At 41.5% G+C, this 25,026-nt stretch overlaps 1 protein-coding gene across 7 annotated transcripts in view; it reads right to left on the bottom strand.

Moving 5' to 3' along the window:
• Large1 (LARGE xylosyl- and glucuronyltransferase 1) overlaps positions 1–25,026 on the bottom strand; it is a 502,501-nt gene that overhangs the window by 47,452 nt on the left and 430,023 nt on the right. For all 7 annotated transcript variants that reach the window (XM_052166462.1, XM_052166464.1, XM_052166461.1 and 4 more), the window contains 3 exons: positions 22,035–22,147; positions 19,466–19,591; positions 4,053–4,208 (listed from right to left, as the gene is read on the bottom strand). In XM_052166462.1, the coding sequence (XP_052022422.1) occupies positions 4,053–4,208; positions 19,466–19,591; positions 22,035–22,147 (395 nt within the window). The remainder of the gene's footprint in view (positions 1–4,052; positions 4,209–19,465; positions 19,592–22,034; positions 22,148–25,026) is intronic.

Genomic DNA, 25,026 nt, shown 5'->3' with positions numbered 1-25,026 from the left:
GGATACAGGGACATGCTGCCTTGATTCATGAGTGCTAGGTATACATTTTTCCTCTCCTTAAAATCTACAAATCCACCCAATTCCATCCATGTTGCTCCTAGCCAAGTTCAGCCTCACTGCTATCTCTTCACACCTGCCTGGAACAGCCTCTGGCTGTTCCACTGTCTGCTCTCTGCGTGCTTCTCTATGGACAGTCTTGTCTTTTTATTCTGTTCCTTGCACTGACTTCCCTCAAATGGAAATGTGACCATATTTATAAAATTATCAGGCTTTAGTCCGAATTTCCAAGCCTGTCAGAAGTCCTTGTGCTGTACACAAGTGCAGTGCTCAATACTGTAGAATAGGATTCAACAGCACAATATTTTCTGACTCTTTTTCTTTCTGTTCACTTGCCTGCCCTTCCTTTTTACCTGATCCTCCATTCTCTCTATAATTGCTTACTACATTCATTCCTTGAACATTTATGTGCCAGATCCTGTTCTAGGGGTAGGAATTCCAAGGGAGAAAGGTTCGGAATCTCCCAACATAGAAGCCTTATATTTGGGGAAAACAAAATACAGTCTAGGTAATTGAAGATAATAGTGTGTGCTCTGATGGAAAGAAAACGAGATAGGTCACAGAACATGACTTAAGGGGCTACCCTGGGTGGCCATTTCAATGAGAACATTTAAACATGCCAGGGAGGGACAAAGTATTCTAGGTGGCAGTAAAGCATATATATACAGATCCAATGGTGAGCTGGGGATGAAAAAAAAGAAAAGTATAGCTGGTAGTTTGTGGGGAGAGGCTAGGATGCTGAGTTCTTAGAGTACCCTGAGACCCTGGAGAGCCTTTCTTCTCTGCCTCCCAAGAGTTGTTAAGCAGCAGCTGGGTTATGGCGCACTGTCTGGCCCCTGGTCTATGGTTTGCATTTACATATATGCATGTATATACATACATATGTATATATATATATATATATATATATATATATATATATATACAATGAGCAATCAAGCAGTCCTTTACTCTGAGAAAGATAGAAAGTGACCCCTTCAACCTTCGAGATACACACAAGATGGAGGGGGCAGACAGCCTTTGAGGAACTCATGCTTGACACTGAGAAACCAGAGATGCAGATGACTGGTGGATAGATAACCACAGAAGGGAAATGAGAGAAAAGAGAGTTTTCACTGGTCGTTAGGAAGAGAAGTTCAGGCAAGTACACACTCTTCAATGGTGAGAACAAACTCTGATTTGAGCAAAACTAAAACCTGAGGAAAATGGACTGAATGAAAATAGAGTCCTTCTCAGAGTTCAAGGGATTCAAGTGCTTCCTGGCTTTCCTTCTGTTACCTCAGAGAACTGTAGACACTGAGAAGGCCTCTAGGGGCCAGGGGGAAATGCTAGATCAAATACCCACTTCACTGGGACTCAGAAGGTAGTAGTGGCATTATAATTAGGGTAACTCCATCAAAGGGAAGGAAGGCTCCTAACCTTCCACAGAATCTAGAAAAACTTCTCGGGACATCTAAGAGAGCAAAAAAATACCTCGCGAGTATAAGATGGAAATTCTAGATTCAGATACATTTTTACTTAGTTTATTTACAATAGTAACTATTGTAACTTTACAATAGACCTATTACCAGTTCACATATTCTTCTGTCTGCTGTGTCCTCTTCTTACTCCTACCCATTAGTCCCTACCCTGTTTTACAATCAGGCTCTGACTCTGTGCCTTTGCACCAAGTACATCTTCTGCATGGAGTGTATCTCCTTTGCTTGACTACAGCTAGTTTTCCTGTAATTCAGGTTTCAGTATCAATTTTACCTTCTCATCTGAAGTTTGCTGCTCTCCAGAGAAAGAATCTGCCTGGCTTCTCACTAGCCATTGCTATGTAGCACTGGATATAAGCTGATCATTTTTTTCCTGACAGCTTGGGTGGTTATTAACTAGCTAGCTGTATTTGTCCTGATAGGACACACATATCCTGAGGGAGAGACTGTTGTCTTTTCCTTCTGCTCTACTGTCTGTGTTAATAGATTCATTACTTTTCATTTTAAGTATATGAGTGTTTTCTTGCATGTGTGTATGTACACCCCATGTCTATAGTTGTGTCGAAGTCATAAGGGGCATCAGATCCCCTGAAGTTGGGGTTACAGATGGTAGTGAGCTGCCATGTGAGTGCTGGAAACTGACTGGCATCCTCTGTAAGTGCAGCTAGTACATGGCCACTGAGCAGTCCATCTAGTCCTCTTTTCATTGTCCCTACTCAGTGCTCAGAACGAGAAGAACACATCAGTATACATTTCTATATTGAATGCATGAAACAATTTTTTTTTCTGTGTCTGACACTGAGGACCCAGGAAAGACAGAACAAGCAGCATATAATTTCTAATCTAACATATAGCAGATGCTGACCTCTGGAGTATAAATGTCATTTCTTGCCCATTTTGTAGCTGAGGAAATAGATACAGAGAGGCACAGGCTATCTTGTTTAAGGCCCCATAGATAGATGTGGTTTGACTAGGAATGGCTCTCACAGACTCATGTGTTTGAATGCTTGTCATATCGCAAGTGGCAGGATTAGGAGGTGCGGGCTTGTTGGAGAAAGTGTGTTACTGTGGAGGCAGGATTTGACATCTCAGATATGATCATAATATACCTAGTGTAGCTTACAGTCTTCTAATGCATACAGTCTTCTAATGCATACAGAACAAGTATACCCACTACTCTCATTCCTTCTCTACCAACATATCTGCTGACATATTGCAATGCTTCCTACCACGAAAATAGTAGACTTAAACTCACAAACTGTAAGCTAGATCCAGTGAGATGTTTTCTTTTATAAGAGGATAATGGTGTTTCTCTGCAACAATAGAAACTGAGATAAAAGTAATGAGAAATTCTGAACAAAAATTCTAGGAAAGAAGCTGTGTTTGCAGGGACTGATTGGCTGATAAAAGTTTCAGGACTGTAGAGATACTAAAAAATTACCTGCCCCTGAGACTAATTATCTTATTTTGGGCTAGTTCTAGCTTTCTAGGACAGATATTCCTTGCTCATCTCTGTGAACTAACATATTGTGAGTAATAGATTTAAAACTTTTTAGAATCTATTAGTTTAGTTTATCTATTAGTTAGACCACTAACTGGCTTCCATCAACCAAAAAGTTGAGAGAGCATCTTCAACCTATAGAAAAGCTTCCCCCACCTTGCTATACCGGCCTCTCTGATATATCCATCAATATATTTTAAACTCACCTGGATTTATGATTTTCCTAACTCTGAAAATTTATAAACTTCATGAAAGTACTTCTACATTTGAACATTGAATTTGAGATAACATAAATCTGTGCTCCTGGGCTACCAGAATAAACTGTCTTTTATTCTCTTTAAATGAGACTTGTGGATTTTTGTGTAACCAAAACTAATAGTTAAGAGTCAGACTCAGGTCAGCTTGATTCTGTGTCCCTACTGCCTGTTGCTACCATGCTCCTTTTCTAGATCCTTAAGAGTTCAGTGTAGGCTGTCCACCTTGTTTGCTGTGTAAACATGAGCAACTTGCTTAATTTCTCTACTTCAACATTATCCATAGTAAAATGACTCAATGAATAAAAATAAGCTACAACATATGAAAAACAGGGTAAAACAGTAACAACCAAAATACCCAATAGCTTTGAACTATTTACTTAATGCTTTCCTTGCCCAAAGCACTTGGAAGAGGCCAGTCCCTGTGGGAGTCTCCTTCTGTGACACCAACCAAGCCCTATGTGGATACCTTCACTACTACATGCTTGGGAGTTTCCTGGTCACGAGGCAGACATAGATAGCTGATAGTTTTTCCTAGTTAGAAACTCACTCTGATCCATTCAGCTGGGCTCATGTCTCCTCCCATATCAAGAGTGATCCACAGGAAGTCACCAGATGATGCATTGGGCCATGGATTCCATGACAGCTACGGTGTCTTATTTCCTCTGGGTCTAGCCCTGAGCTGAGTGTAGTACCCAACAAGGACCCCACACAGACAAAGATAGTATGGCCAATCTCCCTGACATTCTATGAAACACTCACATTTTCACTGTTGACATCAGTCTCACTGGGGCAACCAAACAACTCCCGCCGCAGGAGGTTGCCATCATACTCCAAGAAGGTCAGGTAGAGGTTGCGGAAGAATTCCACATGCTTGTTCTTCACACGCAGCTTCTTGGGGGAGTTCCAGTGGATGACCTAGAGGTTGGAAAGAAGGCTATCAGATGGCAAGGGCCATACAACACGGCTGGGACTGGGCAAAATATGATGTGTTGTGGGTCTGCAGTTCAATCACTTGCTCATTCAGTTTATATCATGGGCAGAGTGCTGGGGAGCAGTGCTGGGAGTGGAACCAAGTTTGCCTCTGTTCTAAGCTGTCCTTTAATCCTGGGAAGTTCCCTTAAACTCTGCATTATAGGAACATCCACAGTGCCTATATGTGCTGTACTAGACCTTCATCTCTGGGAACCTCCAGCTCTGTAATACAGAAGCTGGGACCCTGTAGATAAGCAAACTGCTTGGTGATTGGTGATGCAGACAGTCCAGAAGGACACCTGAGACCTGAGAAAGGGCATTTTCTTCACCTCTTCTTTCTGTGTTTTTTTTTTTTTGTTTTTGTTTTTTGTTTTGTTTTGTTTTGTTTTTGAGACAGACAGGGTTTCTCTTTATAGCCCGGGCTGTCCTGGAACTCACTCTGTAGACCAGGCTGTCCTTGAACTCAGAAATCCACCTGCCTCTTTCTCCCAAATGCAGGGATTAAAGGAGTGCACCACCACTGCTTGGCTTCTATCTACTCTTAATCACCACAGTGTTAACCATCCCCTACCATTCCTGACTTACGTTTTATTTCAGGGCCAATTCAATAGTTTTTGACTTGTTATCACTTCTAAGATTAAATTCCCTGCTTAAATAATTAGTAAGGCTTCTGTCTTTAGCCAGCACTAAGTGACACTCTCATAGAACTGATATGGAATGTAAACTTGCTAACATGTGCAAACCTGGCACTGGGTAAGCTCTCACCAAAATGTAGGTTCCCTTAACATCTCCAGTCTGCCACATTGAGAGATGTCCTGAAGCATGCCACCCTGGGAGCTGCCCATAGCAGACTCACAGTCTGCCAATATACAATTAGAAGGCAGAGTAGAGGGAAGAGCATGGACCAGAGATAGCTTTGAAATACGCAGTACAAGTTCACAATAAGCTCCATGGTCTCTACATCTCTGTCCAGGGAAGATGGACACAGCAAGATACCCAGGTCCATGCTTAGGGGAAAAGAGCATGGTTCCTGGGGGAGATGACATAAAGTAAACCATGTAGGGAAGGCCATGCTGCAGCATGGGGTGGAACATGGAAGAAATCCAGTGGGCTTAGACCTGGGAAGTGTACATTTCAAACTCAGACACTTACTAAGAGACGCGTAGGAGAAAGCAAAATGACCAACTGGGTTTTAGGGCCATCATTGTGTGAAAAAAAAGTACCTGGTCAGGTGAACAGGGTAAAACCAAAGCTGGGGACATGGTTGCGATTTCCATATGAGAAATGAGGCTTTGGGCACACTTTCTGAGTTCATTAAAAGAAGAAAGCATGAAAGGGGGAAAATTGAGAAAAGTGAGTATTTGGAATAGTAACATGTACTACAATTATTCTAAATACTCTGATTAATTACATTTATTTGTACTTTTCATACATACATATAATTCCTACTACTATGTCATGACGATGAACAATGAATAATTTGAATCCTGTCCAGCAAAGTAAAGGGAGGCTCCAGAAGATTCTGTTTTCCTGGTCTCACAAGGTGGACTTAGTACCGTGCAACCCTTGCCTAGGCTTTGCTGTCTGTGAACTGGATGTGGAGCATTGAAAGGCAGGAGGACTGCAGAGGTCCTCTGAGGATGGGTAAAGGTATCAGCAGATTTCAACAGTGTAGCAGAAGGATACAGCAGATGGGCCCAGGAGAAGTTAATCTGCTAAAGGATGCTAGAACCAGGGAAGGGCTGGCTCTAAATGGTCTGCTAAATGATGGTGGCTCCCATTACTGGTCACATTCCCAGTGTCTACAGAGGATTCCAAGAAAGAACTGTCCTTGACATCGAGTAAGAATAAGAGCTAGACCCATAGGGGCCTATGTGGAACACCTGGAAGGGCTCAGGGACCTCGTGCTGAGTGCTAAAATGTGTCCCAAGTAGAGAGTTGTATCTTGAAAGCTCACTAACAGGTTTGCATTTGTTGGTACTGTAGTTTGAAAGCATTTCCCAAAATTTATGTGTTGACAGCTTGAGACAAAGGCTCTTTAAGAGGGAACTGAAACAGAGCAAATGCCTCTAAGGAGGGGCAGGCATCTGGTAAGAGGAGAGTTTACTTCCTTCCTATCCCTTTCCCTCTCCTACCTGTCTGCCTCTGCCTTGGACTGAGACAGCATGAACACCCTGGCCAGAGGCAGGGCCCTCAATCTTGGGCCTCTAAGGTGTTTGAATAGTAGGAAATGGATCTCCTATAAAGCTCCCAGTCTCTGGTCCAACTGTTATAGCAGCATTAAACAAACAGAACAATTGACTCTCTAGATTCCTACAACCATTGGAACAAGAAACAATGGAGGGTAAGCAGCGAAGGCTCCTGCCCAAGGCCACCTGATTAGTGAAAGTAGGATTGCTAAACCTTACCTCTAGATTACAAAGAACAGAAGTTAGGTTGTTATAACTTCGTGTTCCTTGCTTTGATGATAGATGAAAGAAATAGTCCAAATTTTCTCCATTGCAGTCCTCAGTGTCCTCACGCTTAGGGTGCAAGAGAGTATTATCTAATAGCCCAGATTCCCCTATTCCCCTAGAGTCATACTAAAGGTTTTCTAAACTCCAGTGATAGCACTAGGAGACTGGGTCTTTGGGGGGTACTTAGGTTGTAAAAGAAATCAGAGCCTTTATCCAAGAGAACCCACGGGCAACCTGGACTCTTCCACTACATGGACACATTCATTCAGAAAGTGGTATTGATGAACCAGGTAGTGGACCCTTACCAGATACTGAATTTTCCCCATTTGGACTTTGGAAGCCTCCAGAATGATGAAAAATGAATGTAGACTGGTTGTAAACTAGCCAATGGTTCTGCATAGCATAAAACATTGCAGCTCAGCCACTTTTTTTTATTTTTTCTGCACTATCACTATTTGCAGATGATATGATAGTCTACCTAAGTGACCCAAAAAACTCCACTAGAGAACTCCTACAGCTGATAAACAACTTCAGCAAAGTGGCAGGTTATAAAATCAACTCAAGCAAATCAGTAGCCTTCCTATACTCAAAGGATAAGCAGGCTGAGAAAGAAATTAGGGAAATGACACCCTTTACAATAGCCACAAACAGTACAAAGTACCTTGGGGTGACTCTAACCAAACATGTGAAGGATCTGTATGACAAGAACTTCAAGACTCTGAAGAAGGAAATAGAAGAAGACCTCAAAAAATGGAAAAACCTCCCATGCTCATGGATCATCAGCAAGATTAATATAGTTAAAATGGCCATTTTGCCAAAAGCAATATACAGATTCAACACAATACCCATCAAAATCCCAACTCAATTCTTCATGGAGTTAGAAAGAGCAATTCTCAAATTCAACTGGAATAACAAAAATCCCAGGATAGCTAAAACTATTCTCAACAACAAAAGAAATTCTGGGGGAATCAGTATCCCTGGCCTCAAGCAATACTACAGAGCAATAGTGTTAAAAAGTGCATGGTATTGGTACAGTGACAGGCAGGCTAATAGAAAAGAAACTGGGAAAGACCCACTATTATAGTGGAATACCACACTAAGTGACCACACTATTGCTCTTCACTAACCCTACATCAGATAGAGGGCTAATATCCAATATATATAAAGAACTCAAGAACTTAGACCCCAGAAAACCAAATAACCCTATTAAAAAATGGGGTACAGAGTTAAACAAAGAATTCTCACCTGAAGAACTTTGGATGGCAGAGAAACATCTTAAAAAATGCTCAACTCCATTAGTCACCAGGGAAATGCAAATCAAAACAACCCTGAGATTTCACCTCACACCAGTCAGAATGGCTAAGATTAAAAACTCAGGAGACAGCAGGTGTTGGAGAGGATGTGGAGAAAGAGGAACACTCCTCCACTGATGGAGGGGTTGCAAATTGGTACAACCACTCTGGAAATCAGTCTGGCGGTTCCTCAGAAAACTGCGCATGTCACTTCCGAAAGATCCTGCTATACTACTCCTGGGCATATATCCAGAGGATTCCCCAGCATGTAATAAGAATATATGCTCCACTATGTTCATAGCAGCATTATTTATAATAGCCAGAAGCTGGAAAGAACCCAGGTATCCCTCAACAGAAGAATGGATGCAAAAAATGTGGTATACATACTATTGTATACTTTATATATTGTATACTACTGTATATCTAAACTTTCCTTAGAGTCATTGAACGCTAGTGAGAAAGGAAGAACTGGTTGAAAGTGATTACTGTCCTGGAAACTTAAAACAGCATTTTGGAAGAGAGAAGTCAAGGTGAGCAAAGAAGTCATGAGAGTTCCATCACCATCCACAGTACAGGACAAGTTCTCAGTGCGAAAACCCACACTATTGCTCTGAGGTATTTAAACCAAGGAGGGTTCAGAACCCAGATGTACTTCAACAGAGAAATGGATACAGAAAATGTGGTACATTTCGACAATAGAGTACTACTCAGCTATTCATAAAAACAATGACTTGACGAAATTCGCAGGCCAATCGACGGATCTAGAAAATATCATCCTGAGTGACTTAACTCAGTCCCAAAACAAACAAACAAACAAACAAACAAACAAACAAAAAACCCACACATGGTATGTATGTTAGGATTCTGTCTAGGCTCCTCCCCACAGTTACCTGGCAACAGCCAGGTAGGTGTGGTCCACTCTAAAAAGGGCAGCTTGCCCCTCCTCTCTCCCCCCTCCCCTCTAAGTGAATATTTTCTTCACTTACTTGGCCAATGGTAAAACTTTTCCCGATTTCACCCCTCCTCAAAGACCGCAACCCTTCTTCTACCCCCTGCCTCCACTTATATGCCCCTCCACCCAACCCACTCCCACCTCTCTCCCCTTGGTTTCCCTTTGTTGGGGCCTCTATTGAGCCTCTATTGGTCCTGACCAAGGACCACTCCTCCCACTGATGCCCAACAAGGTCTTCCTCTGCCACATTTTTGGTTGGAACCTTGTGTACCCCTTGGTTGATGGTTCAGTCCTTGGGAGTCTTGGGGTGTCTGGGTGGCTGAAATCATTGTTTTTCCCATGGGGCTGTAAACCCCTTCTGCTTCTCTGGACCACCCTCCAGCTCCTCCATTGGGGGACCCACCCCCCTCGCCCAGTCCAATGGTTGACTGTTAGCATCTGACTCTGTATTTTTAAGGCTCTGGCAGGGCCCTTCCAGAGACAACCATGGCATGCTCCTTTTGGTATACACTTCTTGTCATCCATAGTAGTGTCAGGGTTTGGTGACTATTTATAGGATTAATCCCCAGGTAGGGCAGTCTCTGGGTGGCCTTTCCTTCAGTCTCTGCTCCACACATTTTCTCCCTTATTGCTCCTGTGAGTATTTTGTTCCCTTTCTCAGAGGAACCAAAGCACCCTCACTTAAGTTCTCCTTCTTCTTGATCTTCCTGTGTTGGGTGAATTGTAACTTGTTTATTTTGAGCTTTTGGGCTAACATCTACTTATTAGTGAGTGCATACCATGTGCGTTCTTTTGTGACTGGGTTATCACACTCAGGATGACACTTTCTAGTTCCATCCATTTGTCTAAGAATTTCATGAATTCATTGTTTCTAATGGCTGAATAGTACTCCATTGTGTATATATACCACAGTTTCTGTATCCATTCCTCTGTTGAGGGCCATCTGGGTTCTTTCTAGCTTCTTGCTATTATAAATAAGGCAGCTATGAACATAGTGGAGCATGTGTCCTTATTACATGTAGGAGCATCTTCTGGGTATATGCCCAGGAGTGGTATAGCTGGGTCCGCAGGTAGAACTAGAATTGACAAATGGTGTTGAGGGACATCTGGGTTCTTTCCAGTTTCTGGCTATTATAAATAAAGCAGCTATGAATATAATGGAGCATGTGTCCTTATTACATATAGGAGCATCTTTTGGGTATATGCCCAGGAGTGTCATAGCTGGGTCCGCAGGTAGTACTAGAATCGACAAATGGGACCTCATACAACTGCAAAGCTTCTGTAAGGCATAGGAAATGGTCAATAGGACAAAATGGCAACCAACAAATTGGGAAAAGATCTTTATTAACCCTACATTCTATAGAAGGCTAATATCCACTGTATACAAAGAACTCAAGAAGTTAGTCTCCAGAGAGTCAAATAATCCTATTAAAAAATGGGGTACATAGCTAATCAGGGAATTCTCAACTGAGAAAACTCAATGGCTCTAAACCACCTAAAGAAATGTTCAGCATCCTTAGTTATCAGGGAAATACAAATCAAAACAACACTGAGATTCCACCTTACAGAGGTCAGAATGGCTAAGATGAAAATCTCAGAGCACAGCAGATGCTGGAGATGGAGAGGATGTGGGGAAAAAGGAACACTTCTCCATTGTTGGTGGGAGTGCGAGCTGGTAAAACCACTCTGAAAATAAGTTTGGTGATTCCTCTCTTACTCTTACTCTTATTTCCTGCTTGCTACTTCCTTGAACTCTTGGGCTCTCCTTCCTCACCCCATGTGGTCATGGCTGGCCTCTACTTCTCCATTCTCTCCTTTTGTCTGCCTCTTAATTTCCCTTCCCATGCCCTGAATAAACTATTCTGTGCTATACCGCCATGTGGCTGGTCCCTCAGGGGGAAGGGATGCCTTGGCATGGGCCCACCGAGGCACCCTCTTCCCCCCACCTTGCCACATCCCCATGGAACATTTCTTATATCTCTTTATCTTTTTATAATCATAACAATGTGCTCACTGATAAGTGGATATTAGGCAAAGAACATGGATATTAGGCAAAGAACATGGATACAACTCACAGACCACATGGAGCTCAAGAAGAAGACCAAAGACTGGACGCTTTAGTCCATAGAAGGGGAACAGTATAATCAAGGGAAGTAGAGGGTGGGAGGGACTTGGAAGGAAGAGAGAAGGGAGAGGGTAAAAAAAAAAAAAGGGCCAGAATCAGGCATAGGAGGAGATGGATGAGATGTACAGAGCGTCAGGAAATTGAACAGAGGTGTGTAGCACTGGGGGATGGGGAGCTGGGGGTAGCAACCAGAAAGTTCCAGATGCCAGGAAAACAATAGCCTCTCAGGACCTCACAGGGATGAAATTAGCTGAAATACCGCACAAAGGGGTGGGAGAACCTGTCAAGACCATATTCAGAGGTTAGGCATGTACCCCTCCACTTTGAGGGATGGAGGTACCCACCCATCTCCAATTTTTTAACCCAGAATTGCTCCTGTCTAAAGGAGATACAGGGATAAAGAGTGGAGCAGAGACTGGAGGAAAGGCAATCCAGAGACTGCCCGACCTTGGGATCCATCCCACATGCAGACATCAAACCCAGACACTATTGCTGCTGCCAAGAAATGTTTGCTGATTGAAGTCTGATATAGTTGTCTCCTGAAAGTCTCTGCCAGATCCTGACCAATACACATGCAATGCTTGCAGCCAACCATCAGACTGAGCACAGGGTTCCCGACGGAGGAGTTAGGGGAAGGATGGAAGGATCTGAAGAGGGGAGGCCCTTTGTCCTGCAAAGGCTTGATGCCCCAGTGTAGAGGAATGCTAGGGCAGTGAGGTGGGAGAGCACCTAATGGAAGCAGGGTGAGGGAGGATGGAAAGAGGTTTGCAGAAGGCAAACCTGGAATGGGGATAATATTTGAAAGGTAAACAAATAAAATATCACATTTAAAAAGTCATTCATGGTGTACAAGAGCTGAGAAATCAGAGGCTGAATGCAGACAGCAGGAAAAGAAGAATATGTGCTCCAAGATACAGAGAGATGCCGGGCAGTGATGGCACATGCCTGTAATCCCAGCACTCTGGGAGGCAGAGGCAGGCGGATTTCTGAGTTCCAGGCCAGCCTGGTCTACAGAGTGAGTTCCAGGACAGCAAGGGCTATACAGAGAGACCCTGTCTCAAAAAAAAAAAAAAAAAAAAAAAAAAAGATACAGAGAGACATGGAGCCCTGGAAAGTGGGAAGGAAGACTTCCAAAACCCTGTGTGGTTCACAAAGTAACAGGCATACTCCTTACCAGGAGTTAACAAAAAATCCAGGATAGCTAAAACTATTCTCAACAGTAAAAGAACTTCTGGAGCAATCAGTATCCTGGACCTCAAGCAATACTACAGAGCAATAGTGTTAAAACCTGCCTGGAGATAACATGTACAATATGCAAATATACATTGGTCCCTCATCTTCAAAAGATGTGGAAGCTCATGCATCTCTAAGTGTTATAAAATGTTTTCAAACTTGAGTTATGGGCTAATTTCTTATGCAGATATTATACATTCCTTTACAAAAAAAATATTTCACTCTCCCATGTAGATGTCACAATTCCTTTTGACATTTCTTTTCTGCATTCGTGTTTTCCTTTCTGATGCACTCTATTCCTTAAATATTAATGGATCAAGATCTACAATTAACACTCAGGGTCTGTTGCTTAAAATTAATATGTTCTCTCAGGGAGGCAATGTTGAATAAAGTGTCTTTTTGTGAGTTAGCCCTTGAAAGCCATTTACTCCAAAGATGTTTCCCAGAATTGTCCTGGAAGATCATCATCTTCAGTTTATTTATTTATTTATTTATTTTTACATTTCTTTTTTTACTCAATATATTTTTTATTTACATTTCAAATGATTTCCCCCTTTCTGGCTTCCCCCTCCCAAAAAGTCCCATAAGCCCTCTTCCCTCCCCCTGTTCCCCCATCCACCCCTTCCCACCACCCCTTCCCTGTTCTGGTATTGCCCTATACTGCTACACTGAGTCTTTACATAAGTATAATTTATTTTATGCATATGGGTGTTCTGCTTACATGAGTGGTTGCACACTATCTGTGTGCAGTGCCCATGGAGGCCAGAGGCGCTCATCAGACTCCACAAATATTGGAGTTATAGACAATTGTGAGCTGCCATGTGGATACTAATTATTGAACTGAGGTGCTCTGGAAGGACACTGAGATGGGTCTCTAGCCCCATAGTTTCCTGATTAATGAGGACGACTTCTTATCATTGTTTTAAAGAGAGCTTGGATCTCACCATGTATCAGTAATGACCCTGAACTTTGTATTTTCTTTCATACACTACTCCTGTGCTGGAACTCCACAAAATAAATGTATTTGTTATGGAAACTATGTTCATGAAAACTTAGACCTGTGTTAGAGGAAAGAACTCTGATTTTGAGGTCAGAAAGGGAAGAACTGGAATCTCATCTTTTTATATTTAGCTGATGGATAGGTATAAGAAATGACTTACTCTGTAGGATCTCTAATTTCATGACTATGAGTCTTTTTTCTTGGCTTTAAGTGAAGTCATTCCTATTTCTATCTAATCTAACTAGAAATCTCCATTCACCTATTGAGGATGAAGCCATGACTACTGGATGGCTTTGAAAAGCACTTTCTATTTACCCTAAAGGATAGCATACACTACACAGAGAACCCTGCTGCTATCACGTGACCAATGGGTTGTCCACCCACTATCAACTTCACTGATCTTCATTCATATTTGGATTTCTATGGGCCTATACTTGTTAGCTTTATGGGCACAAACAGGGCAGAAATGGTGGTTTGTATAAGATATGAAAGAAAGATATGAAAGAAAGAAAGGACAGTTCGGGGCTAACTAGGGGAGGACAGAAGCTGGGAAAAGAATAGGGTCGAGGATCACATGTCTGAATGAATAAGCCCTTTCTATTCTCCTTTAAAAATCTATTATTTATCATTACTTTGTATATGGATGAGTGTGTTTATCATACATGCACATATGTATAGGTATGCTCATAGCACAGCACAAATGAAGATGTCAGAGGAAAACCAGTAGAAGTTGGTCTCTTTGCCAGGTGTAGGAAATGTGGACTGAATGCAGGTCTTTAGGCTTACACAGCAAATGTTTCTACCCACTGGGCTATTGCTGGTGAGCAACTCATTTTGTAATTGTCCCAGATGACATCAGGACTGACACAAAGTTCAGAACATGCTCCTCAGGTTCTTTGTTGGTCTCCTGAGTTTGTGATCATGGCAAGGAAATGTGGGGAGGAGGAGAAAGTGCTTTTTTGGAATTCTTTTTTCTTCTTATAAGTTAGGTCTGGGAAGGCTGAGACATCAGTCTTCAGAGATAGAAATGAAGGTGTTTGAAACAAAAAAAGATGGAGGTTAAGCAAAATGCACTCAAGGGTCCTGGCTGAGAACAAGACAAAAAATAATGGCTTCTATTTTATAGAGAATGTAATTGAACCTAGGGAATGGCAAGCGATTTATTCAAGTAGGGGAATTGTTAAGAACTAAAACTGTCATCAAATTTTAATGAACTGTGGTCTCCAAATACTTGGACACTTCTGTTTCTGCCAAGAAAACATTTTCTCTATTTGAATTTTTTTTGATGGAAGGTGTCAGCATGAAGGAAGGTCCCAGGGTGGACAAAACACACAAGGTCAGGAAGTTTATTCAATTAGGACATGAGGGGATTTCTGCTCTAACAAACTGCAGCGATGCTAGCAGGAAGCAAGATATGCTAAAGAGACTTGTTTCCTTCTCTTTGGTTATGAGACTATTCAAATATTGGTCCCTAATAAATTTTCCTCAGAAGTTTCATGCTGGGGAGAGAAGAGGCTGGGGTCCAGTACCAGCTGGAGGGGGTACAGTCTCCTAAGAAGAAATTCACATACTGTCATACTACCAAGCAGGAGAACTTGAAGTCCAGACCATGATGACACGAAAGACCACACCTTGAATAGAACTGATAACTCATGTATAATGTCTAAACTTCATTTCAGGACCTCAAAGATGGATGTGGGAGAGGGTCACTAGGCTTCTTTGATTCTTTTCCAAATGTGGCCAATTAAATGAGCACCTTTTTCTTTAATAGGAATATTGAGGGTAGGCAGCTGAACTTAGAGCTCCCAGTTCTAAGAGCTGCGGGGCTCTAGTAGTAACTAACAGTTAACACACTAACTCAAAACAGTTAACAGCAGCAAGGACTGAATTTAACAGGAGGAGGATCATGTGGGCTACTAAGAGTATTCATGTTTCTAACAGAACTGGAAATCTTACTAAAAATTATTTGAAGTAATGGCATACAATTATAGAAGAGCCCTGACTTGCATGATAGCAAACAGAATGCTTGGCTATAACTTGTTGGTAAGTCCCTAAAATGGTTGTTTTCCATTGGGTATGGAATGGGAGAAAATGGAAAACATCCAGGATTGTCTTTGTTTTACAGTTTCCTCACAGTCTCCCTGCACTTTAAAGGAAAGGGCTGTGATGGTCCTAGAACATGGCTTATGAAGATAGTTCAAATAGGAAATAATCTAGCACTTCAACAGCAAGATAAAAACACCTGGGCCACAGAGGAAAAGAAAGTAAACTGAGGCAGGCCACCTAGGCTGAATGCCCCATCTTGTTGAATGAATTTCTCCCTATTTTGAGGTCTTGGGACTCCCAACTCTCAAGTTTTAAAGAAAAATAATTTTTTGTTTGTTCGCTTGCATTGTTTCACCTTTTGCTTTGAAGCCTTTTATCCCTCACCCACCAGGAATGAGTCCATGTGTGAGGTGGAGTCCGTGCTAATTTTCTTCTTCTATATGGAAAACCTGGTATCTCTTTTCACGGTATACTGAATCCTTTCTGTGATGATCAGGAATAGCACTTTTTCAGTTATCATATGCCTATACAAGCATAGGCATTCCTGAAATTCCCACTCTATTCTATGACTTTACTGGTACCCCCCCAAACACACACATGCACATGCACACAAATGGTTTTTACTAGTTGCCAATTATATAAGAGTTTATAACAAGAAAAAGTGTTTAGATTTCATTAAATAACTTTCTCATATCCATTTGGGAATACACAGTACTTCTACTTGGCTCCATTAATATAATTTTATGTCACTTACATATTTTTGGTATTAAATTACCTTTGTCTTACTGTAGTAAGCCTAGCTTAGCCATGATACAGTATCTATTTTCTACATGAGAAGATTGTGTTAGCTAGTAATTTGCCTAAGATTTTTACATCTATGTTCACAAATGAAGGTAGCTTGAAATTTTCGTATCATTTTACTCTATTTTGGGAATCAAGGATGACTTGAATTTATAGAATGAGTTAGAAAGTGATCTAACAACCGGGCGTTGGTGTCGCACGCCTGTAATCCCAGCACTTGGGAGGCAGAGGCAGTCGGATTTCTGAGTTTGAGGCCAGCCTGGTCTACAGAGTGAGTTTCAGGACAGCCAGGACTACACAGAGAAACCCTGACTCAAAAAAACAAACAAACAAAAAAAGTGATCTAACTTTTCCTAATTGTTGGGAAAGTTTATTTAAAATTTAAAGTCTTTTCTGACTAAAAGTACAACGGCTAGAGCTTATTTCTACTTGACAACAGGGAATGCTGTGCCTTTTAGGAAGGCTTATTGTAGGGACTGGGAAAACAGCTTAGTGGGTAAGTGCTTACTTTGTAAATATAGGACTTGGAGTTGCATTTCTAGCATACATATAATTGTCAGGTGAGTGTTTAATCCCAGAGTTTAGGAGACAAGAGGGAAGAATCCTCACAGCAAGCTGACTACGTAGACTAGACATATTGGTAAGCTATTGGTTCAAGTGAGAAATCCAGTCTCAATATATAAGATAAAGAACAAAGAAGATACTAAATGAAAACCTCTGGCCTCTACATGCATGTTCATGGGCCTAAACACATATGGTCACAAATTGTATACATACTGATACATATAAACATGACACATGTATCCATGTAGCATATACACCATCACCACATTAAAAGTTCTATGAGTGAGAGAATGATAAATTTAGTGTTTGCTGTATACCTAGATCTCAGAAAAATCACTTTCTAAACACCTGAATCAATGAATCGGAGTTCACGTTGGCTATCCATTACCTGATGATTTCCCTTCTTTTTTTCTAAGAGTACTGTCTGACTTTGTAGATCTCTTTGGTGTTTTCAAAACCAAGCTCTTTTTACTTTATTGCACAATTTGCTAATCAAATGCTGCTGTTCTTTATGTCCTTTCATTTTCTTTAAATTTATCCTCATATTCACTGTGTATTATCCCAGGAGTAAGCTTGGCATATTAATTTGAAGCCTTTCTTTATTTAATATAAAAATCGAAACTTATGCCTTCCTCCATATGCTTGGTTACTCTCATAGTTTTCGACATGAACTGTTTTCAATTTCATCTAGTCTGGAAGTAGTTCTCAGTTTCAATTACAATTACCATTTAGAACCACAAGGAATTCAAAGTGGATTCTCAATCTGAATCAATGAGAGGACTTTCATCTTACTGTAATAGGCTTCAAATCCAGATTACTGTACTTGCTGCATTATGGTGTAATATGATTCTTTAAACTGTTCTGAGAGTTGTTCTATAATCTGGTACATGGTTACTTTATGGTTAGTGTTGAGTATGAAGTTGATAAAGATGTATATTCTACTTGCCTGCACAAGCTTCTTTATTTATCCTATAAATCACGTATGTTAACTGTTATTTAAGTGTCCTATATTTTTATTATCTCTTGACATCTTTTCATATTTGAAAAGAATGATAAAACCTTACACTATGATAGGAGATTTATCCTTCTCTTTCTCTGAACTTATAATGCTTGGTTATACATAGATATAAATAAAAATTAAAATATATGTGCAATTGTAGATATACTTATGTTCTTTATAGTTTTATATACTTTGAAATATATATGACATAGCACAAGATATATGCTTATCTTGAGATGCTTATACCTGACTGGTAAGTTTGACTTTTACTTGTACCCATCTCTCTCCCACTAATGTTTTATCTGATATCAGTAGAATTAGTATAGCTTTCATTGGGTATCTTTTGATATTATTTTTGCTTAATGTTACTGTCAATCTTTCATGTTTTCATTAGTTTGGTCTATCTCTTTTAAAGAATATATGCTACATATAATTTGCTCTTGAATCTGGAAAACAATTTCATTACTAAAATTACCCAGAGTTCTTCACTTATATTTAAGACTATAAGCAAGTAGATATTATTGAGGTCCTATCCTTAATGAATTCAAATTACTTGGTTATTGTGTGTGTGTGTGTCTGTGTGTGTGTATATGTTTGCATGTGTGTGTTATATGCATGTGTGAATGTATGCATGTATGTGAAACAAACAAACAAACAAACGAACAAACACATGAGTAGGTAGAGATCTCTGCGAATTCTTTGGTCAGTTAGTCCAGCCAATCAGTGAGCTCCATGTTCAATTTGTATTCTACCTTAAAAAATAAGATTTTCTTATTGATGGAGGAAGGCAAGATTTACGATATCGTTTTCTTTTGACTATGTTGGGCAGTGAGTCGTTAACAGTACCAAGACATGGTTTTCTTCTATGCACTAGGACTTCTATTTCCAAATGGACTTTGTCCTAAGAACATATCAGTTTGACTTGATGATATCATACAAGGGACTGGGGGAACATATGAGATGTCCTAGACATCATCCTTCTGAACTGAGGCTAATCATTGTACTTGGTCAGGGAAACTGAGTGAACTCCCATCCAATACTCATCGACTATATATGTAGTTGCTCATTTCAGGCATAATGAGAATATGTTGTGTCACATTATGTAGCTCATATATTCTGCCCTGTAGCTTTGTTAAAGTGAGGCCCTTTTCAATAGTTAGTACTTAGATGGTCACAAGGAAAGCTTTGCTGCCACTGTCTTATTTACAGGAAGAAAAGTGAGGCATGTACTTGCTTTCTTCACTCTGACCCTCCTACAGTTGTCATGGCTCCTGCAGTGTTTATTTATACCTGTTTCCATGCAGGTTTCTCTGCCCTTCCACGGTTAACTTGAGAGTAAGACAGTTACTCACGTTTCTTCTGTAGTGCCTGGCATGAAGTGGGCCTCGACACAAATATTTTTGCTTGAATTAAAATCAATTGGATTTGGGGATTTGACATGAATCAGAACAACTGGCATCAGATGGAAAGAGAAAAATCAATACAAGCTGGTTCCTTACTCCAGAAGCTTTACGATTTCCAGAAAGTCAAAGAAGAGTGTGAAAGAAAATACTCAACAGAGATAAAAGTCATGTACTTTCTGTTCTCTGGGGACCTTACATTTTCCACCACACTTCCCACAGACTCACGGACAACTGTTTTCTGCCAATTACCACACCCAGCTTCCCTATGCCCAGCCAGGACTATGTTGAAGATGTGAACCACACCCTGCCGTGGCATCTCATCACCCACCTTTAAATCAGATACATCTCTGTAGCACTGCTCAGATCGGGTGTGGTCTGACAGCTGCACATTCCAGAAGCAGGGAAGCTGATATACCAGAAAGGGATTTTGTTTGATAACAGCATTGAAAATATCCTGTGGAATAAAAGCCAAAGACAGAGTGAAGCTAATGGCAAGTTAAGTTTAGAGGAAGACATCTTTTTCAGTATTCTGCTCTGAGTACAGGATTGATGGCTCCACAGTGAACAGTTGTCTGGCCAACCTACCTGACTTGATGTTTATGAGTCTAGGTGGTCATCATCGAAGGGGTTCACACAGAGCAGATAGGGAGTGACTTTGCCATGCTGACAATCATGAAACAAGTAAAGTCTCTTTCTCCTTTCCCCTCGCCTCCCCCCACCCCCTCATCCCCCCACCCCCCACCCCCCCACCCCCCGTCCTAGGTAGGAGCCTTGTGCTATTGTGAGCCTTCTGAAGAGGAGCCAAGGGGATGACAAATGGCTCACATCATCTAGAGGGCCAAGAGACACATTACATATCCTCACTCCCAGTAGCTCCTCCTTGAGGCATTTGGTTAGCCTAGTGATGGGTGCTCCTTGGATTTCTACAGGCCACAACATCCAGAATACAATCCCTTAATTCAAACACCATTTGTCCAAGAAGATCCCACACTTTATACACACATACACACACACACACACACACACACACACACACACACACACACACACACACGCTCTTTCTCACACACACATACACACACACATACAAATACCTTGTCTGAGCTCCCTTTTCCAAACCCAACATGAAGCCTTACTTATTAGACAACTATTTGACAGGTGATACAGGGAAGTGAATTATGGGCCTTCATGGCATAAAATGGCTGAACAAACTATCGTTACGGGACACAGAAATAGAGTTCCCAGCTTTAGGGGATAAACTCAGGTTACCTGGCTTGAAATATGAGGATAGCAGACAGCTATCCCCTCAGGTCTTAGATAGCACCTGACTTACTGTGTTTTCACTTATTCATTATGCTATATTTCATGGTTTAGGAAGGGGATCAGTTTTGGTTCCTCACATGATTTATTTTGGTTCAAAACAAACAAATAAACAAACAGTGATGTAACCCTAAAGACTTTGCTTCTTCTGTATTTAAAAACTTCGTGGAAATTTGACAAATGAATTATGAACAAAAATGTGGTGTGAACTCAGTATGAATAGGAAAGAAAGAAATAATTAAAGTTTAGAGAAAGCATCTACCTCAACATGGTCAACAAGGAGTGATCCTGAGTTCTGAGGTCAAATAGGTCCCATGCATTTACCAATCAAAATGAGAAATATGTTTTAATGAATATTAGTTAACAGCTTGTTGGAATTTGAGTGCCTTTTCAGACGGTCTGGTTAAAGTTGGTCTTTCTTGCTTAAATGCAATTCCATTGAGTTCAGGGTGATGAGTATAAGGACCACAGTGATGGTTTATATACTACATGCTGCTTTCAGATGTATATGAAATATTTTGGGGAAATGCACGGTAGTATTTTGGGAACAGGTATATTGTACGCTGGTGGCAAAGATGGTACTGATGGTTTTTAACACAGCAGACTGTTATCCACTTGTGAGTCGGATTCCATAAACAAATGAACTTTCTGAGGTAAAGAACCTGGGTCCTATTGCTGGAGACCTGGCTTAGTGTTTCTGAGCAGTGACTATTCTTCCAGAGAAGCTGAGTTTGGTGTCTAGCACCCATATGGATGCTCACAAACATAAACTTCTGTGTTAGATCCCCTCTTATGGCCTCCATAGGCATCAAGTACACATAAGATTCAGAGACATACATGCAGGCAAATATCCATGTAGAAAAAGTAAATAAGGAAAATAATCAGATCCTTTGCTTACCTCTGCTATCTTTCTAAAAGTCATAGTATACAATGTTCAGTGACTATCTTGCCTGAGTATATGAGCGATCTGATGAACTGAGACCCATCCAATTACTAACAGTATTCTTTTAGAAATAGCACCAGACCTGATGTAATTTGGGGGGGTCTCAAATATTCTCCCAAAGGTCCATGTGCTGAACTACTGGTCACAAGTGTTCCCGGCTTCTCCACTAGAGATATTTAAACTTTTGATAGGTAGAATTTAGTGGAAAGTTTTAAAGTCACTGGGACAATACATGTGAGGGGGATTATGGGGCTGCAGTGTCTTCTTTGGTGTTGTTATCATGGGGTGAAGAGATATCACCCTCCATGTACTCTTTAGTGATTTGTTATTAAACCAAGAACAATATGATCCACCAACTATGGGTCAAAGCCTACTAAACTGTGACCCAAAATGAACCTTTTAATCCAGGCACAGTGGCACATACCTTAAATCTCAGGTATCTGGGAAACTGAGGCAAGTTAACTGCCACTTAAAGGCATTCTGATATATATACTGAGAACTTGTTTCAGAAAAAGCAAGGTGCTAAACTAAACTGTAATAAAACCCCCTTTCTCAATGTTTACTGTTCTAACAACACAGCATGTATTAATCGGAGGGTACTTAGGTGTAAGGGTCCTTGTCGCTGGTCACTTACCTGGTCAGCCAAGGAGGTAGACAGCATGCCCATGAGTTCCCTCTCTGCTGTCAGCCTCCACATCTGCTCCCATTTCATCTTCCGAAGCTTGTCCAGAAGCAGTAGTATGACTCCTACAGTGTGGTACAGAAGAAAAGAGCAGCAGTGAAATGGAACTAGCCACCCGGGGACAGCTTGCTGTAACTGAGACAAGACCTAATTACCTGCAGTGATGACTTTCCCCTCCCAAACCTCAGGTAGCAAGTCTTCACCATACATATAGGGTGCATAGTTTGGAGAGGAAGAATCTTGGGCTCAACACCCATTGTAAACCTAAACCACATCTCTGAAACATTCTCACTATGGAAGAAAGAATATTAAGGTCGGTGGGAAATACTTAATACTTTCTTGAGATAGGTGGTGGTGACAGTTGTACTACTGGGTTAAAATAGTAAATTCTTATTTATATTTTATCACAGTAATAATAAAAGATCCTGACTGGAACTTTACATGAAGTATATTTCTCACAAATAATAGTTTCTCTTAAGTGTTTTCCCTGGAAACATGACATGAGTACAGCTAATACATGGCCCTTGCATAATACACACCACTTATTTTATTCAGGAACATTGACAAGGACCAGCCTTGGCATGGGAAGGGTTTCTTCGAGAAAAAAAAAGACTCAATGTCACATTGTGGATCTAAGCTGTGGACTTGTGTTCTGCTAGTTATTCTAAGAAATCTTTCTGTCGATGTCCTGCTTGCTTGCGTGTGTGCGTGCATGTGTGTGTGTGTGTGTGTGTGTGTGTGTATGTGTGTGTTCTGCACGGTGTTCTCCCTTTTTATCCTAAAACACTTTATCACCTGCAGAACACGGGTCCAGTGTTTTATTCTACATATCAATCTAGTCATTTACTCCAAGTTTCCTTTTGATTATCTTAGGATTCAGTATCTCTTGACCTTTGATTCTTAAGAGAGAGCAAGCTTCATTTTTTAATTAACATTGCAAAATGATTCAGAAATCTGTCTGCATTTGTTAAGCACAGACAATAATCTAGTTTGGTTAGACCCTGTCCTGAAATCACTGTTTTTACCACCCCTGGTCCTAACATTGCTGTGTCCCAAGCTGACCTTGAACTCAGGAATCTGCTTGTCTTTGTATCTTTCTAACAAGCTGGCTCATAGTGTAGCTGCCTTTATTCCTTTAGATTCATGAAGCCCCTCATAATTCAGAGTACATCCTTATATTTTCCATAGATGAGAAATTATATATATTTTGAACTCATGTATTTAGAGCTCTTTCCCATAGCCTTAAGGGCTGTCCTGAAGATCCCAGTGTTTACCATTTTGCCACACCCTCAACTTCTGGACTCCTGCTGTTTCTAATTGTCATGGAGCATTAATGTTAGCAGGGAGGACATACCTTGAAAGAATGTGAAAGTATGTACATTATTACACATACACAAAAAGGCTTCTGCTCACAGCAGCCATCTACACTTGTAGAGCCTCACACTGGGGGTCCTGTCTCGGGGGCAGGAACCATGTCACTGTTCCCAACATGGCCACATAAGGCTTAACAAAAAATAAAACAGCTTTTCTACAACTTTACTCTCATTACATATTTTAGTTTTAGTTACTTAAAAAAAAAATTTAAGAGCCCCTGCCTGGTGCCACTAACCCTGTGTCTGAGGCCTGGGCAGTAAGACCGCCCTCAGATAACCCTAGTATAGGTCACATGGCCCAGGTGGGATGGGAAGAGAGCCCAAGACAAGCCAGAGACAAGCACCCGTCTGGTGCCATGGGGCCTGAGTAGAGAACAAGCTTGAGTCAACCATCAGTCCAGCAAAGCACACGCCTAGGCAGGCAGACGTGCCTGAGGTATGATCCCTGATTAAAGCCACACTGCCTAGCTGAGGCACAGTACTCCTGAGATAACTCCAGATACCCATAGGCCATGACAATCAAGTAGGTGGTGGACAGACGGAAGAGAAAAGAAGCAGGATGTGTGCACACTGAAGAGAGGTGGAACTGGGGACTGCAGAGTAGTGAAGAACAGACTGATGTGAGGAGCTGGTGAAGCCACCTAAGGCCATGGTGGGTGGGGGCTCGGTCTGTACTGCCATGAGGGCTGTGCCTGAGTCCACAACCCTGCAGCATCATAGGTATGCTATCATCCAAGTACAGGCAGATGTTCCTGGCTTTGGCTACCACCTGGGATCATGTGATGTCTGGAGACTAAGCAAACCTTGTCCCACCCCTCATCTGGGGATTGCTGTCCCTGTCCCTCACTAGCTGTAATACTCAGGAGAGTGGGTCCCTTATCTCTTCCAGGAAGCACAGTAGAGCTGGCCCTAGTTGTGGGAGTTGCAGGTGAACGGGCCCTGAAGGTGTGACTATGGGAGGACTGGCCCTGACACTTGTCTGCTCTACAGTGGCATGGACAAGAGAGATGCTCTCCCCCTCCCTTTACCCCTAGCCACCTGTGGTGAACTGGAAAGCTGGCCATGAAGTCATGAGAGCGGTAGAGTTGTCCCTGCACCTCACTTGGCCCTGCTGGTATAGGCACAGGTGAGCCTGCCCTGAGTGCCCTGAGTTAGAGGCGATGGCTCTCTCCTTTGCAGCATTGGATGTGCTGCTAGCCAAGGCAGTGCTGGAGAGCTCACAGTGGTGGTGTGGGCATGAGAGCTGGCAGGTTAGACAGCTCAGATACCTTCCAGAACCAGATTCAGGGCTTTGAGTTATCTACCTCATTGATGAACTACTAGAGCAGTGAAGGTGCTGGTCCTATAAATCCAAAGCTGCAGCATCTCCATGACACAGGGCATCAATAGGATATCCAAGAGGAGTTCCAGTGAGATTCCAGTATTGATAGTGTAGAAGAAGGCAGAGGCCTCATACCAAATGTATGACTCATTGAAGTGAACATTTGCAAGCAAAAAAGTGTGGACAAAAGGCTATACTGTAGGACATACTATTGTGACACTACAACTACCACAATGAGATTGGGGGGGGT

The sequence above is a fragment of the Apodemus sylvaticus genome, chromosome 21 (genome assembly GCF_947179515.1).
Source record: "Apodemus sylvaticus chromosome 21, mApoSyl1.1, whole genome shotgun sequence".
In the NCBI taxonomy this organism is placed as follows: Eukaryota; Metazoa; Chordata; class Mammalia; order Rodentia; family Muridae; genus Apodemus; species Apodemus sylvaticus.
This window is presented reverse-complemented; position numbering and strand designations above follow the sequence as displayed.